This window comes from Poecilia mexicana, unplaced genomic scaffold, assembly GCF_051168715.1.
Source record: "Poecilia mexicana isolate PSO_F unplaced genomic scaffold, ASM5116871v1 scaffold_11, whole genome shotgun sequence".
Classification (NCBI taxonomy): domain Eukaryota; kingdom Metazoa; phylum Chordata; class Actinopteri; order Cyprinodontiformes; family Poeciliidae; genus Poecilia; species Poecilia mexicana.
This window is the reverse complement of record NW_028263380.1, coordinates 9,592,534-9,607,789: the sequence shown is the minus strand read 5'-3', so window position 1 is coordinate 9,607,789 and position 15,256 is coordinate 9,592,534. Positions and strand designations below refer to the sequence as shown.

Below are 15,256 nucleotides of genomic sequence, written 5' to 3'. Positions count from 1 at the left end.
AAGTCGTAAACTCAGTCAACTTGTGTGTAATTTAATTTCTTTATCTGTGAACAAACAGCTCAGATATGCATAAAGTTGGAGAGAGTTATGTTATCAGATGACATGTCACGTTTTGAACAGCTAACAACAGAAAGTAGAGACTGACGCAACGTCAAACCATCCAAGACGTGACCATCCATTTCAAGGAGCCCGACAGCAACTCTGGAGGAGCTGCAGTGATGCAAAGCCAGTTTTAGGTCCAAAGTCGTTTCAAAACTTCAAAGCTTACACAGAAGTGTTAAACCGCAAATACAAAATGAGGCCACATAACAGATGGTATGGAGCATAAAATGTCACATGCCAATGAGACGACACCAGCTTTAAGAGCAGAGGGTCGGGATGGGGGTCGGGGGGAGCCAACCATTCTGCACAGGTGGTTCTCTGTAAATGACAGAATGTGGTGCATTGAAATCTCTCTCTCTCTCTACCTACTTCTCACTATCAGGATGTAAAGCATGACCGCAGACAGGCACGGTCAGTGCAAGAGTCATTAAATATTCTCTCCTCTGATTTTGACAGATCAGAAGTTAAAAAAAATAGTAAAAGTAAAAAAATCGGAAAGGCAAGTCTGCTCATGCCCCGATGGACCACACAGAAACATCCCATTGGGTACATATGACTCCACCGGGTGGAGTGGAGTGGAGTGGGGCGGCCGCTCGTCGTTGCACGCCATCCTTCCCTCGTCGTTTAACCCCAGATCTTTTCCAGCTCAGATCAGTTCGGACAAGAGTCTCTGTCGGTCCGTTTTCTTCTGGATATTTATAGTCGAGTCCGCGGCTTTCTTCGTAGAGTGACATCCGGGAAACGCGCTCTAACACTCTGCGTTTAAGGTAAGCAACTCTGTTTAGGTCTGAACTATTAATACGTTTTTGGGAAGACTTGTTTTTTGGGGGTTTTTTTCCTGTCCAACCGTTTCCAGGCACTCCAAATACTCCAGATTCCTTGATTTAATTTTATAATATGAGTCATGAGGCTCCAGGCGCAGCTTGCAGCTGCGGGGTCTGGCTGGTAGAAGGGGAAAATAGGGGGGTGTTTGGGGGTTTATACTTACTGTAAATTACAAGAGAGGAGCAATAGTTTTTTTTTCTCCCATTCAAAAGTTATTAGTGGCAGGCTTTGTTGGCATCACCGCAGTTTAACCCACTTTATTATTGATTAAAATCACCGGTGTGTTCATGAACCCACTGGCCTTTCATGTAAGCATTTTGAGGGTGCCAGGCGGAAGACCTCTTTGCCATCACCCTGATCTTTATCTCCCTTCACAAACACAAGATAGAACTCTGGCATGGCCGCACCCCCACACCCAAAAAAAAAAAAAACATTAACATGACTTCTTTTCAGAAGAAAGACTTTTGGTAAAATGAACAGATTTCTTCAAATCTTCTTTGAATTTCCATCATCAACATTCTTTAACCACGTGTTGGATAAAAGAAAAAAATAAAAGCTGTTTCCTACTTGTTCTCCTCGGTTCAGATCACAGTAAACAAAGGCAACATGAAATATTCACAAAGGGTACATCTGAGCCTGTGGATTCTGGAGTTGGAGGAGAGGGAAAGGTTTGGCAGTGACACTACGACTAAAACTCTTTAAAAATTCAGCCCTGGATGACTCAACTCATGTGAAACCCAGAGGAGTTGGTTCTTCCACTTGAAGTTTTAAATGGGGCCCCGCGCCTGATGACTTCCAGCCAGACGTCGCATCTGTTGTTTAGTTCAAGCATTTCTTCTGTCCAAACACAGTCCTAAATGATGCTAATCACTTTCTTCTGTTTGCTCCTGAGCGCTTTCGAAACTAAAGCCACGATGTCAGAGCCCCACAGAAGTAGCGAGTGTGAGATCAGTCCTGCATTTGTGCAGTAGTACTCAGGGGACTTCCTTCCTAAAGGGCTCGGTTGTAAACACCAACACTTTTCTGAAATACACTTCAAAAAAAAAAAAAAAAAAAGATGTGAGGTGGTTACCCAACACTAACAGGCAGAATTAAGTTAATAAAAACAATGTGCTCTTTATTTCAAAAAGGAAGCCCAAATAAATAAATAAAATCTCTTTCAGCTTTTCTAGAATCCTCTCTCGCTGAGGCCATGTTTTCCAAGGCCACTGCCAACTTCGTCCGTCAGGTTGATCCGGAGGGAAGCCTCATCCACATGTCCCGAGTTAACGACTCCCACAAACTGCTCCCCATGGCAATTGTCGTCAAGCGCAACCGCCTGTGGGCGTGGCAGAGGCCCAAGTACCAGCCAACTGATTTCACCCTGGGCGATCTGTTGCAGGGCGACGAGGTGCTCCGGCCCGGTAGGTGTGCGTGTTTTTACAAAGGATTTTAAAGTCACACACACACACACACACACACACACACAAAAAAAAGAGGAAAACGCTTGTTCCACGTTAGGGCAGATAAGGCTTTTACCGCTTTTCTGATGGATGCTGCAGTCACTGCTTTGCAAGAAGATTTACAAGCCTTTGAAATTTTTATATTTGTCAAGTTAAAACCGCTGAGTTCAAAGGGTCAAAGGTTAACCTCACTACCCAAGATTGTAGTCTTTTGCAGCCTCTATCAGTTTTCCTTTCAGGATTGCCGTGTATTTATCGCCATCTGTCTTCCCATCGATTCCGAAGGCACTGCCTCTTGGCTTCTCGTTCAAAGGGATGGGTAGAAACCAAGGCAAACTTACAAAAACTAAAGACTTATCTCCTCAATAGGCTAAGAAGCACGCTTTTTAAATGTCCCAATTGTTTTATTTTTAAGTAGAGACTTTAGTGCATGAAGTATCACTTTTTTTTTTCTTTTGCAGAAGTTTCTGAGACAGAATTCCTGGCCTACAAGGGGACGTACCGGGACGATCACTCCGGGAAGCTGGACACCGAGGCCGGTCCTGTCAACGTCGGCCTGGAGGGACTGGGCTCGTCCAAGCTGGAGTCGTGTTTCGGGAAGCTGAAGAAAGAGAAGCTGGATGTGAAGAAGCTGTTGAAGGACTCTCACAGCAGGTTTCGGCCAGTCTTCCTATCCAAGGAAGGAAGGGAGGTGTCAGGATGTGAAACTGAGAAAAGGGCTTTTTTTTTGTTGTGACAGATTTTGTCTGCCTCAGGTTAGTGGACATGCAGCACGTCCTGGTGCAGCAGCTGGAGAAGCGCGCCGAGGTTCTGACGGTGGTGAAGGAGCGCATCCTCACCACCGACTGGTGCTCCGTCACCATGACGAAGAAGCAGCAGTGCGCCTTTCAGGGTGTGCTGGGGCTGATGGGCCTTCTGGGGGGCTCCGTGAAGGTCGGCCCTGCAGCTTTTCACAATTATGTGACGCTTTGTATACCGTTACCTCCATAAAATAGCGGACTAAGTCAGTTTTTGCTATAAAAAAAGGCCATTATTTTAGGAATGTGACTACATGTGTGTTAAATGTGTTTTTTTTTAGGTGGTTGGAAAGGACGCGAACAATATTGAGGTGGACAGCGACGTTTCCTTGGAGATCCCCTCCGGCACCGTGATCGCATACAGCATTATGGAGCTGGAGATCAAAAAGAACGGACACTACGGTGAGAATGTGTCCAGAAAAAGAGCTCAAACCGGGAAGGAGATCAATCCTTCATCCCTTCTGTTCTTGCTGCTTTGCTTTCAGTTTTCATATTAGATGTTTCGCAGGTTTTCCTTGTCTTTCTGCCGTCTTAGCATTTTCTTCGATGACAAATACCCCGAGAGTTTTCAAAGTTATCTTTTATGGGTGATAGCCTCAGAACAAAGACTTTTGTAAGTATGACTGGAGCACAAATCTCTTATCTTTGCAGAAGTGCAACTGCATCCAGGGTATGAGTAATTTTTACACTTATTGTTAATTTCTTCAACAACAGTTGGGGGGGAATTTGTGAAGAAGCATTTGAAATGCTAAAAAGTTTCAGAAACCTTTGGATTTTTGAGTCAAAGAAGTAAACAAAAGATAAAACAGAAACTTTAGTCACTACAGGTTTCCAACAGGGACACAAATGTTGGCTTCGAGCATCGTTGTCTTTCTGGGGGGTTTTTTCCTCAAGATCCTCCTCAAAGTCATAAACTTGAATTCGTCATTCAGTCTTTTAATTAAAATAAAAATGTTTGATGAATGGCTGATTTCTCTGTAATTGTTTTACTGACCTATTACGACCACCGCACGTCTTTCTTTTCTTGGATGGCACGTTCTCCCGTCTTTGAAGACAGGCTAATTAAAACAAGCCTTTTCTCCACGGATTAGTAATTTAAAAAAAAATAATTAAAAAAATCCTCAACACGGATCTTTAAGAACTAATTATCCAGTAACTATTTTATCATACTGATAAGCTTAAAACAGAAGCGTGAATAGGAAAGTGAGTTCCCGGACATCATTGTACTCACCAACATTTCTAAATGTTTCACCAGGAGTGCTTGGTGTGTTTATATCTTTGCTGCTGTTGGGATTATTTCCAGGCATATGCCTGCGACCCAGCGCCATGGGAGGCTTCGAGAGCGACTCCATCCCGTTCAATGGTTCCTTGGACACGGTGGACGGCAGTTCCAACGGGCACGGGGCTCGGGAAGATGCTCCTCTCACCGTTTCACACAGTGGTAATTCACAATTTATCTTCCATGTAAAACAGTAATGCAGTTGACACGAGGAAGTGAAACAAGATGAAGGTTCCCTTTTCTTAAGCAAAGCTTTAGAGTGACAAACAAGCCAACACATCTACTTCCTACTAGACATTACTGCAGAATCTGCTACATCAGCTTTAAACCTAAAAAAAAAAGTTGTGTTTTTAAATAAGTTGTAGTGATGACGATATAAAGTTGTCGGGTATCTTGCAGGATGGTCGGATATGGACCTTTCTCCTCTGGCAGACCTCCCCAGGTCGACTCGGTGTGAGTTGATGGAGAAGCTCCAAGAGGCTCTTCGGGACAGATTTGCTCTGTCCTACCTACAGAGTGAGGTGAGGGTCACGCTAACTTGACGTGGATGCTGGTAAAGCTAGCATCTGACCGATGACTTCTGATTATTGCCTAATCGAGAGGAATTGCACAACACAAGTGACTTGCCAACATATTTCCAAACTTTTTTTTTCTTTTGTAAATTAAGTACATTTGAGGGGGAAAAAATCAAAAAATCTCATCTGTTAATGAGCTCTAAACCTTCCTTTTCATTAGCTGGAGAAATTGTGCGATTGTGAAAAAGCGGAGACTCCCATTATTGGTGAGAAGGAGACAAGTCCTACGAGTTCACGTGTCCCTGAATGCGTCCCGACCGGCTTCTCTTCACACCTACCCTCAGCTTACCTGCTGGTCAGCGCCATGGAAGGTAAGAGAAACCTTGACAGTATTTTGAACTAGGCGATAAATCAATGCAGCCTCGATTAATGTCTCGATTTTTAATCTTGTTGCATGTCTTTGCTTTCAGAGCTGCCTGATGAGACGCTGAACATTTTGAGCAACAGTCGACCTGATTTTCTGTCAGCGTTTGACGTGCTGGTTGGTCAATTTCACTTGCCTTAAATGCATATACTTGCTGAAACATGCATATGCGTTTCGGTTCGTTTAAATACAAAGAGCAGCACTGTTTACCTGGAAGACTTAATGAGATACAACTCGTTCAGAGAGTCATACGTCTGTTTTTATTATGACTATCGGTTATGCAAGGCAGCCATGTTGGATATCGAGGCCGCTGAGAAAGAACCAACTTTCCCATTCAGATTTCCACATCTAGGAAACTTTGTGTTTATTTTCCGACCTTTCTAATGAAAAATGAAACACAGCCAAATCTCTCAGCCGGTCAAACAATCCTGCTGAAATGGAGAGTTTTGCTGTCGTGGTGTTTATGTCATGGCAGAGCAAAACGTAGGACGTTTAAGTCCAGTTGCAACGCTTTTTTCAATTTGCCGGTCAGGGTGACGGCACTTGGGAAGTCGAGTATTTCCTCAGGTGGTACTTGTTAGGAAAAAGTCTCAGAACGATTGCAATAAGACAAATGGCCGTCAAACTGAATGTATTCCTTAGGGAACGTAAGTACTGTAAAGGATTTCTACAGACCCATTCTTTGTTATTGAAAAGTTCATTTATTTCAGTGACTCAATTCACTTTAAACACATTACACGAGTTAAATACATAGATACTGATTTCAAGCCTTTATCTCTGTTAACTACAGTGATGTTCTGCTCACTGCTATGCTACAAACTCTGTGTGCTTTGGTAAAAACATATTTTTTTTTCTGTCTTATTCACTGAATTAAGATATTTTTAATGTGAAATAATTCTGCTGCAATAAAAATATCAACACGTCCATCAGTCCGTTAGATCAGAGGGAAGTGGGTGTTGTCCTTTTGTCTAAAGGTAATAAGATCTCCCCATTGCAGAATTTACAGCTCACTGAAACACGTGCGGCTTCCTGTAGTCCTCCTGTTCAACTCAGGTTCCAACTTCCAGGATTCACATCTTACAACACTATATCAAAACGATCCCGTCTGTTTTCTGCTCGCGTCTCAACAGATGCGCGGGTTGAAGGAGAGCGGTGGGAATGTGTCCGTCCTGTCCCTTCCTGCACCGCTGCAGGACAACCAGGTCTTCCAGCGGGCAGAGCAGCTGCTGGGTTCCATCAGAGTGATGCTGAGGAGGGACGCCGATCGGCTCCGGGTGGAGATGGAAAACGCGGACGGGGCTCCGGCTCTGCTCCTCGGCCTCAGCGTACACGGCCTGGCCTTGCTCTGCACCGACGTGCATTAGTTTACGGCATCTGAGTCTTTGTTGTTACTTTCTTTATTGAGCACATTTATCTTGCGTAAGCTTGTCATATTCCAGTGTTTGACTTAGTCATATTATCTTCGCTCTTTTACTCAGTTTTACAATCTGTGTTATTAATCCCACATATTATTATTTAAATAAACTGTTTATATTTTTGTACAAGAAGTGAAAAGTTGATGAATCTGGATGGAGGTTCTGAGCTCTGAGCATCAGTCACAATTTACCGTCAATCCAGTTGTTTCTGTGTCCAGTTTTAGCTCGCCATAACTATTATCCCCAGTTATTGGTAAATCCTGGAAAGCTTGACTAAAAGTTAATGTGGGATTTGTCATAGTTTGAACAGAATTTGAGAACTGATTGCTTTCTGACAAAACACAAGATGAAGAAGCTTTAAGCAGTTCGTTTGGTCTTGTCAGGAACAAAAGATGCTGTCATTTGTAAGCTCTTCTCTTTTTAAAAAGAAAAATATATTTTTATATTAATCAGCACAGGCATATTTTTTTACACATTCCCTGGATTACTGGTATTAGACCATAAAAAGCTACACAGTCTATTTTTGTTATTTCCTTTGCCATAAGCTTGAAGCAAGGTCATGCTTTAATGTTTAATGAAATATAACTACATCGCCTGAAGACTTTCTAAAAGTTTCCTTTTATTGCAAATGTAACCCTGTTTTCAATGTTTCTAGTACAAAACATATATTATTTTTTAAAATGTGAAAGACTTGTTTTCTTTTTTGGATGCTGGTTATTTATTTTTAATTTTTGTGTTTTGTGGTTTGTTGTTTTGTTTGTATTTCCTTTCAACTCATGTAAAGCACTTTGAATTGCCTTGTTGCTGAAAATGTGCTATATAGATAAAATTACCTTACCTTACAAAATTTGTGCGTTGAAAGTGTTTAGTGAATTTGTTTTTATTCCAAGAGTCTAAAAATTCTTGCAGCTGTTGTGATGCACCAAATCGTGCCGTGATCATGTGTTGAAGCTGTCACAGTAATAGACCAAGGGTGATGTATTGAAAAGGATTGTGTGGTGTAGTGAGAAGGAACTTTGTTGGAAGGAAGTGGTAGCTCTTTACTTCTTTGTTGACCAAAGCACGCAATAATCATATTATTAATACTATACGCTGTTCATTGTGTAACCTGTATTGAATAAAGCTTGTTCAGGTACATCATCTGTGTTGACAAATCATTAATAATCCAAAGGTAAATTTTTTGTACAGCAATTCCAATTTAAACTTTAGCCAGGATCTGTTAATACGCATTATATAATATATATTGCTACATTCAAATTTGTCTTTTTTTTCCCTTAAAATGTTGGACAGTCTGCAAAGGTTTAGTTTAGCCCCTTAAATGTTGAAAAAAGGAGGGCTAACAGCAGACACATAAGAGACTGAGTCAGACATTGATATATGTGCTACTTTTCTAAAGACATTTATTCTGATGAAAAGCAATGATGAAAAGCCATATATATATATGTCAAATCAATAAATGAAACTGTGACTGACAACATAAGCTCCCCATTAAAAATAAATATTTTAATTTTATGGTGACCTTTATTTATTAGATGAAATATTCATAGCCTATTCATTAATAGCGATATTTATTTGTTTCATTTTGAACGAAACAGCTCTCCAACTTTTCTTGCCCTTTTCACTCAGTAACAACCTGAGCAGATGTCTTAAGATAAAGCTGCCACACGAGGTCGCTGTGAGTGAGCGCTTTCCGACGCGAAATGATGACGTAGATCTCGCGCGACCTGTTTTTCGTAAATAGACCGAAACTGCTTTGCCGCCCCGTCACAGCGCGTTAAAATGGTCGTGTGTAACTTTTTCCTCCAGGGCCGCTGTCGGTACGGAGACAAATGTTGGAATGAGCACCCGAGAGGCGGAAGCAGAGGAGGGGGAGGTTATAATGACAGCTACAGCCGCTCCGGTGGTCCGCAGCAGCCCAGAGGTGGAGGAGGTAACAGGATTCTTCACCTGCCAAATTATCTCCATTTGCTGTCCTATAAAACGCCTCTAGAGAAATTTCGCGTGGAATTATCATAGCATAAGGTGGCCTCTTGTTCATTAGAAGCCGCGTTTTTTAGTTTTTCAGTCTATGTTGTCTTGCTTGCAATCAGAAGGGGGTTTCTTTAATAAATATCTCCCTGCTATTTGAAATCATTTGGATGTGTGATAAACAGGGGTGAAAGTAGGGGGATACGGTAGGGTACTGCGTACCCCTAAAAGATTTAGCGGGGGTACGCAGTACCTGCAAGAGAGGAGAGCGACTGTAAAAAATCAATGGGTTCACTGTGCAGCCGTGAGTGCACCCACTAATCAGCCGTGACTGATTAGTTTTTCAAGAACAATCTAAAACACGACTTAATCAGTTAAGAAATAGCTTTTTTCCCCATTTCATATTGTTTCTGAACTCTTAGTGCTTTGCTAGAGCAGGGTGCAATACGTCGATCTCGGAATTAGGTGACAAACTGAACGCCGCCAGGACGCTGAGACCAGCACGTCCTCCTCTGGTTCGCTTAAAACGTTCGTAACTTTATTAAAGAACAACAACAACAAAAATCAACAAAACGGGTTCAAATTAATGACCCAACAACAATAATAATCTCAGTAATTATTGTTTCAACAAGGTGTTGTTGCGCAATTCTGTGCGTTTTGGATCCATTACCTAAATAAGTAGCAGAGCAGGAGTTTAAAATTAACTAATCAATCACCGCTGTGTTCAGGGAGGCTTATTAATAATCGCAAAATAAATATCAAACCTGAAAACCTAATATCGTAACGGACTGAATGTTATGTTTTTAACGTAATCTCTGGTCGGCTTGTGAAGCGCAGGGGGTTGCCATGGCAACGGGTGTGCTTACATGACAGAGAGACGGAGAGTAAAAAGGTGCGAATAGAGTTGATCACATGTTCAGGTTGTTTTACCTTTGTTTACCTTTGCTGTGGCGCGTCACAGCCGCTGTAGTTTCTGAACATTCAATAAACGACAAACGTGGACTAATTAGCTCGTTCTTTGTGAGTATACGTCATTTACAACAATCAAACACGGTAAATATGTTTCATTAAGTATTTAACAAACAAATGGCTTCTACCACGATAATTATGTGAAATTAAATTAATTGTCTAATATAAAAAATAGTTTGATGCTGTCAGGCTCAGAGTCTGAGAGACTTTTCCTTTGTCAAACAATTTTTTTTGCCTCTTATTTAGTGGAAATATTAATGTTGAGATTTTCTCCAAAATGATAACCTTTTTCAACCTTTATAGCTAAACTGTTGAAAATGCGGAGCTAACATTCACAAATGACAGTTAAATAAAATCCAGTCCAACATCTGGTTTGAGGTGATTCGTCTGGAGCCTGTTGGAGGAAAAATATCCCAACTTCAGAAGATGTGCTTTTAACTTAACAGAGGTCTGTGGTTCCTCCTATCAGTATGAGAGTCAGGGTGAGGAGGCGCCATGTCAGGAAGATGAAATGGAAGCTGCAGGATCTTCAGAACAAACATGTCATGATGCTAGGCTACTGATTATCCCTCTGTCTGGACACAGGATCAATATAACCAGTTTAAAAGCTAAAATGAATGGTTATATGCCAGACATGGAAAACTGGCGCACTCCATACATGCCATGATGTTCAGAATTTAGGTCTCATGGCATCTCAAGGTGTCGACATTGCAGCCAGTGGGCTGAGAGAAATACAGCTCCATTCTGTAACAATATAAGAGCTACCCAGCTTTTATTGCTTCGCAAAAAAATTAATCGGCACAGAAACTCCAAAGCACACAAAGAAGCTATATATATATATATATATATATATATATATATATATATATATATATATATATATATATATATATATATATATATATATATATATATATATATACACACACACACACACACACACACACACACACACACACAAAGCTTTAAAAGAACAGGGCTTATAAATTAAGAAAATGTAGACTAGCTTTTGGAATACAAAAAGTCCTGTGTTAGGTTTTGTTATTACAAAGCTCTGCTTAACAATAATAATGTAATTTAGATTTACATTTGAATAGTTTTCATGTTCTCCCTGTGCATGTTTGGGTTTTCTACAGGTCACGGTTCCCTCGACATGTTGGGTTAATTGGTTGTCCTTCGATGACGTTTAACCTTTCCTCCGTTTTCTTTGTTTTGCTTCCAGGTTATGGGAACAGAGTTTGGGTGAATCCCTCCCAGCAAAGAGGAGGATATATTCAGCCGTCATCCTTCTCCTCACAGGGAAGCAGTGACTGGGGTTCAGGACGTGGTGGTGGAGGAGGAGGAGGTGGCGGAGGTGGGGGTGGTGAAGGCGGCGGGAGAAGAGAAAACCTGAAGAGCTCTGATTTCAGCTTCTCATCTTCGAATCGATTTTCTGCTCTCGATGCTTCCAATGCCTTTGACAAGGGAGGAAGAGGAGCAGCGGCAGGTTTTGGAACTGCTGGGGACGAAGATGACGACAAGAAACTGTGAGCCTGCTTGTTTTTGAATAAACCTTTTAGGCTTATTGTAAGGGATTCATTAATGTTTATATCCGACACTTTATCAGTGAAGTCATTCAGGCGGACGTGGATGCCTGGGAGAGTTCAGGACAGTGGGGCTTCTCGTGCTACTCTACCTTTAAGACGCCCATATCAGGTTTGTGTCTGTTTTATTCTGTTTGTTTGTGAATTGGCAGTTTTAAAACTTGAAAATGAAACTGGATTATTTTGCCCGCAGGTTTCACTGATCTGTCTCCAGAAGAGCTCAGGCTGGAGTACTACTCCAGCAGAGCATCAGGGGATCTGCAGGGCTACGTAGGCGCTCGCCTCGTTCCTAATATTCGTCTGCGTTCGTTTTTATTTTGTGTCATGCGGCAGTCATAATGACTCCCAGTTCTGTGTTGTTTTTTTTTAGCTAAATGGCGTAAACCAGCTGCTCAGTCAGTGGAAAAGCAGAGTCCAGGAGCTGAAGATTATGAATCCGTCCACACGTATGGCACTGGTAAGACACAGATATACACACACAGACACGCAAATACGGTCAATGTCAGAAAGTTTTCCTCCGTCCACTTGAGGAACTTTTTGAAAGTTCAGTGAGCAGGTTTAGATGACTGCATGTTTTCTGTGCACACAGCTCGCCGAGTTAAAAGGAACAGCTCCGCAGTCGTCTTCGAGTGGCTTTGGTTCGACAACGACGACAGGATTTGGATCCTCCACATCTGGCTTTGGCAACAAAGGTCAATAAGTATTACTGCATTGCAAGAGTAGACAATGGAAGGATTGACTGTTACAATAGGAAACACTGCAAGCTGATTAATGGCGTTTATATTGAGATTTAATGTACCAACAGCAATTAGAGCATATCTATATGTAAGTGGAAAGAAAAGGATATGCAGTTTTTGAAATGTTGACATTTTTTGCTCATTTTTCTTTGCAAAATAACTGAAGCTTAGCCCGATGAAATGGATAGCAATACTCCAGACAGATTCTCAACTCGACTAGGCCATTCTGTGATATGAATAAGCTTTGCTATAAAAGAAGAGCTACAAAATGTTCACCATTAGCTTGTTTGTTGAACAGTAGAAGTTCCTATTTGTCCATCTTAAACCAGATGTCTTCAACTTTTCATTCTCCATCACTCCTTTGCTAATTCTGATCATTCCGACCACGCAGGCTTCGGTGCACCAGCCCAGTCCTCCACCTTCGGTTTCTCAGCCCTGAGTTCTGGATTCGGCTCTTCTTCTACATCTTCACCTTCAACTGGGTTTGGTAGCCTTATAACAGCTCCAACACAATCTCCGTCTGGGTTCGGCTCTTCCGCCGCGCCTTCCGCTTCGTCCTTCTCATTCGCCGCCCCGAGCGCAGACAAGCCGCCGCCGCTGCCAACGGCCTCTTCAGGCTTCGGATCGGCCTCGGGGTTCAGCTTCTCCTCCACGACAGCAACCGCCGGAGGAGGGTTTGGGAGCGCCTTTGGGGCGGCGGCAGCTTCACCTGGAGCCGGACCGGTGGGAGATGTCGCAGACGTTCTGTTCTCACCCGAGAGCAAACTCACCCAGGAAGAACTGAATCAGTTTAAAGCCAAAAGGTTCACTTTGGGACAGATTCCACTAAAACCACCACCTGCGAACATGCTAGTGGTCTGACACTGTGGGAGAAGCTAGTGCTTTCCCTTTGGGTCGTGTATTGATTCAGTCCAGCCAACGAAGAATTTTTCACTAATATTTAGGTGCACAGCAAACAATATGCACAGATTTCTACTTGGGACTCGCTGTGAATGACATCTTTTGCACCATAAAATGCTGACTTTAGATTTTTAAATTTGGCTGATTTTATTCTTTAAAATTGTTTTTGTTATTCTGTTTGTTATGGCGAGTATTTATCTGTAAATGATGAAGAGTAGCAACTACAACAAATCATTGACGACCAATTGCACTTCTATATAGGTCACAATAAGCTGCACTTACTGCTGTTAGTCGTAAGAGGGTGCCATAATAAAAGCTGGAGTGTTTCTCACTTTCTCTGCTTTCGTGTCTCTGGTGACCAACTGGTTTAATATGAGCAGTCGCTTTCAGATTGTAATTTTTGTCCAACATTAAAACAATAAATGAAAATCAGTGAGTGCAAAGCTATTAGCCCACAGCTTTCTCTTCTGCACGCCACAGAACGGGGGAACACAGATAAGCGACGCGTGAATGCAGTCAGTGTTTATTAGACGCCGAGCACCAGCGGGACCGCAAGCGGAGTAATACAGACCACAGCAATAAGCAGTTTTACTACAGAGGCCACTGCGCTGCTGACTGGTGCATATTTTCAGCTGACGAGGACCTCCTCGTGTTGTCAGCAGAGAGGTGAAAGGGAGCCGAGTGAAGTGTTTTGCCAGGTCAAAAGGTAGATAAGACTAATGCAATTAGAAGCATCCCTGCAAATAGTCGTAGAACACGAAGCGCAAGCAAATCGGAGTGCCGTTTTCTCTCCTACCTCTCAGACTGTCAGCAGTAGTCCACCCCTCCTCGTCCGCCCGTCTCCTTCTGCCAGCAGATAATACATAAATAATTCAACAGATTAAAAAGGGGCTATCTCATGAAAAAGGCACTCTCATTTCACTGGAACTCATTTAATTTGCAACGCGGCTCCATCAAATTGCCAGTCTGCTCGCGATGACGGGTGATGTGTGTGCGCGCGAGTGAAAAGCAGATCAGCTGTATATTGCATGCAATGAATGAGGTCATGGATGTTTGCGTACACACGCACACGGACACACACGCAGCCAGATGTAGTTTATTTTTCCTTCTTTTGTTGCCCCTCTGCAGCAGCCTTCACGTTTATTTGCACACCTGGGAACGATGTATAAAAGCATTAAAAAAATCTGTCATCTTATATTGCAGTGGCATCATCTCACAATAACTGTTTTGTTTATTTTGAGTGCAGGTTTGTTTCATCGGGACAGAGTCCTACATTGGGAAATGGTTATTTTGTAAAAAGAAAAAAATGTACCTGGCGCTACTTTTCTTCTTTAAATAGAAAAGACTGAAAGGCCTCATTTCTCTTTGCCACACTTCAAAATTTAAAACGCAAAAATACAGTACATGCCATTCAAGTGAGCCAGATGCCTTTTGAGCCCGTTTTAGCACAATTCCATTAATATTGATACACCTGAAGTTTAAAGCTTTCAAAATGAACATTTTTTTATTATGGTAGTATTAATTTAATTAAACTGATAATCCAATACTCACCATATGAAAACATTTTGGAAAAGTGTGATGCTCTCAACTTTGTGGGAACTATTTGGTGATGGCTCTTTGAGTTCCAAGGTCAATAAATACACGGATCAGGAAGGTTCCTGAGCCTCAACCCAATAGACAACCACAGACATTGTGTGTCCAACATCATTGTCTGATGTTAGAAATGTTGTTCTGGCTGAAGTTGTTACAGCCGCAAATGTTGGGTCAACATCAAATCAAACCCTATGGATTAGAAATAAGATATTGCTCTGTGAATACAGATGAGCAAATACTTCTGGCAAGTTCATACTCCCTAAAGCAGATCACACCTTCTTCGTCTACCTACTGCATATGTGTTTCATCTGTAAATGTTCACCGTTACTTATCCAGTGTGATGACTGAACCAGCTGAATTGAGGATGAAACCCCTGGAGGCTGCCTCAGCCCCCTCTGACATGCTAACCAAGTGATTTGGACGCAGAGCTCGCCTTGTTGATGTTCGTTGGGAGCTGATCCCGGTCGAACCTTCTTGCCTTTACAGCGCAGAACAAGGGTTACTAATTGGAACAATGAATCCCGCGGTGGAATTGATTGGGTTCAGCCAGGGCAGTTTGTCTACGGGAAACGGTTGCATTGATTCCCGGCGCTGTGATTCATGCCGATTTGAGCGGCCTCCCTCACGGGTGACTGAGCGGCACATAATTCACCTGCAGACGTTGGATTAGAGGAGTCTGTGTAATGCGTGTTAAGGATGTAGTTACC

At 42.2% G+C, this 15,256-nt stretch overlaps 2 protein-coding genes across 2 annotated transcripts; both read left to right on the top strand.

Annotated features, from left to right (window-relative positions):
- The first annotated feature begins 226 nt into the window (after positions 1-226).
- Positions 227-7,934, top strand: LOC106915392 (gasdermin-E-like). The gene is made up of 10 exons (XM_014982968.2): positions 227-869; positions 2,091-2,330; positions 2,831-3,023; positions 3,125-3,302; positions 3,448-3,568; positions 4,470-4,607; positions 4,845-4,966; positions 5,181-5,331; positions 5,431-5,501; positions 6,515-7,934. The coding sequence occupies exons 2-10, from the start codon at positions 2,120-2,122 to the stop codon at positions 6,746-6,748; spliced, it is 1,419 nt and encodes a 472-aa protein (XP_014838454.1). The 5' UTR covers positions 227-869; positions 2,091-2,119; the 3' UTR covers positions 6,749-7,934.
- Positions 7,935-8,496: 562 nt separating this feature from the next.
- LOC106915390 (nucleoporin NUP42-like) lies at positions 8,497-13,399 on the top strand. Its single transcript, XM_014982965.2, has 7 exons — positions 8,497-8,729; positions 10,959-11,262; positions 11,343-11,431; positions 11,513-11,589; positions 11,690-11,776; positions 11,909-12,011; positions 12,448-13,399. The coding sequence occupies exons 1-7, from the start codon at positions 8,579-8,581 to the stop codon at positions 12,915-12,917; spliced, it is 1,281 nt and encodes a 426-aa protein (XP_014838451.2). The 5' UTR covers positions 8,497-8,578; the 3' UTR covers positions 12,918-13,399.
- The last annotated feature ends 1,857 nt before the right edge of the window (positions 13,400-15,256 follow it).

What these genes read in the sequence shown, in the direction of transcription:
- LOC106915390 (XM_014982965.2), top strand. Translation starts at nt 8,579, where the DNA reads ATGGTCGTGTGTAACTTTTTCCTCCAGGGCCGCTGTCGGTACGGAGAC. An exon ending in CAGGGGATCTGCAGGGCTAC is followed by an intron (nt 11,590 to 11,689) that starts GTAGGCGCTCGC and finishes GTTTTTTTTTAG; the next exon opens with CTAAATGGCGTAAACCAGCT. An exon ending in CGTCCACACGTATGGCACTG is followed by an intron (nt 11,777 to 11,908) that starts GTAAGACACAGA and finishes CTGTGCACACAG; the next exon opens with CTCGCCGAGTTAAAAGGAAC.
- LOC106915392 (XM_014982968.2), top strand. Translation starts at nt 2,120, where the DNA reads ATGTTTTCCAAGGCCACTGCCAACTTCGTCCGTCAGGTTGATCCGGAG. An exon ending in TTCTGGGGGGCTCCGTGAAG is followed by an intron (nt 3,303 to 3,447) that starts GTCGGCCCTGCA and finishes GTTTTTTTTTAG; the next exon opens with GTGGTTGGAAAGGACGCGAA. An exon ending in TGTCCTACCTACAGAGTGAG is followed by an intron (nt 4,967 to 5,180) that starts GTGAGGGTCACG and finishes CCTTTTCATTAG; the next exon opens with CTGGAGAAATTGTGCGATTG.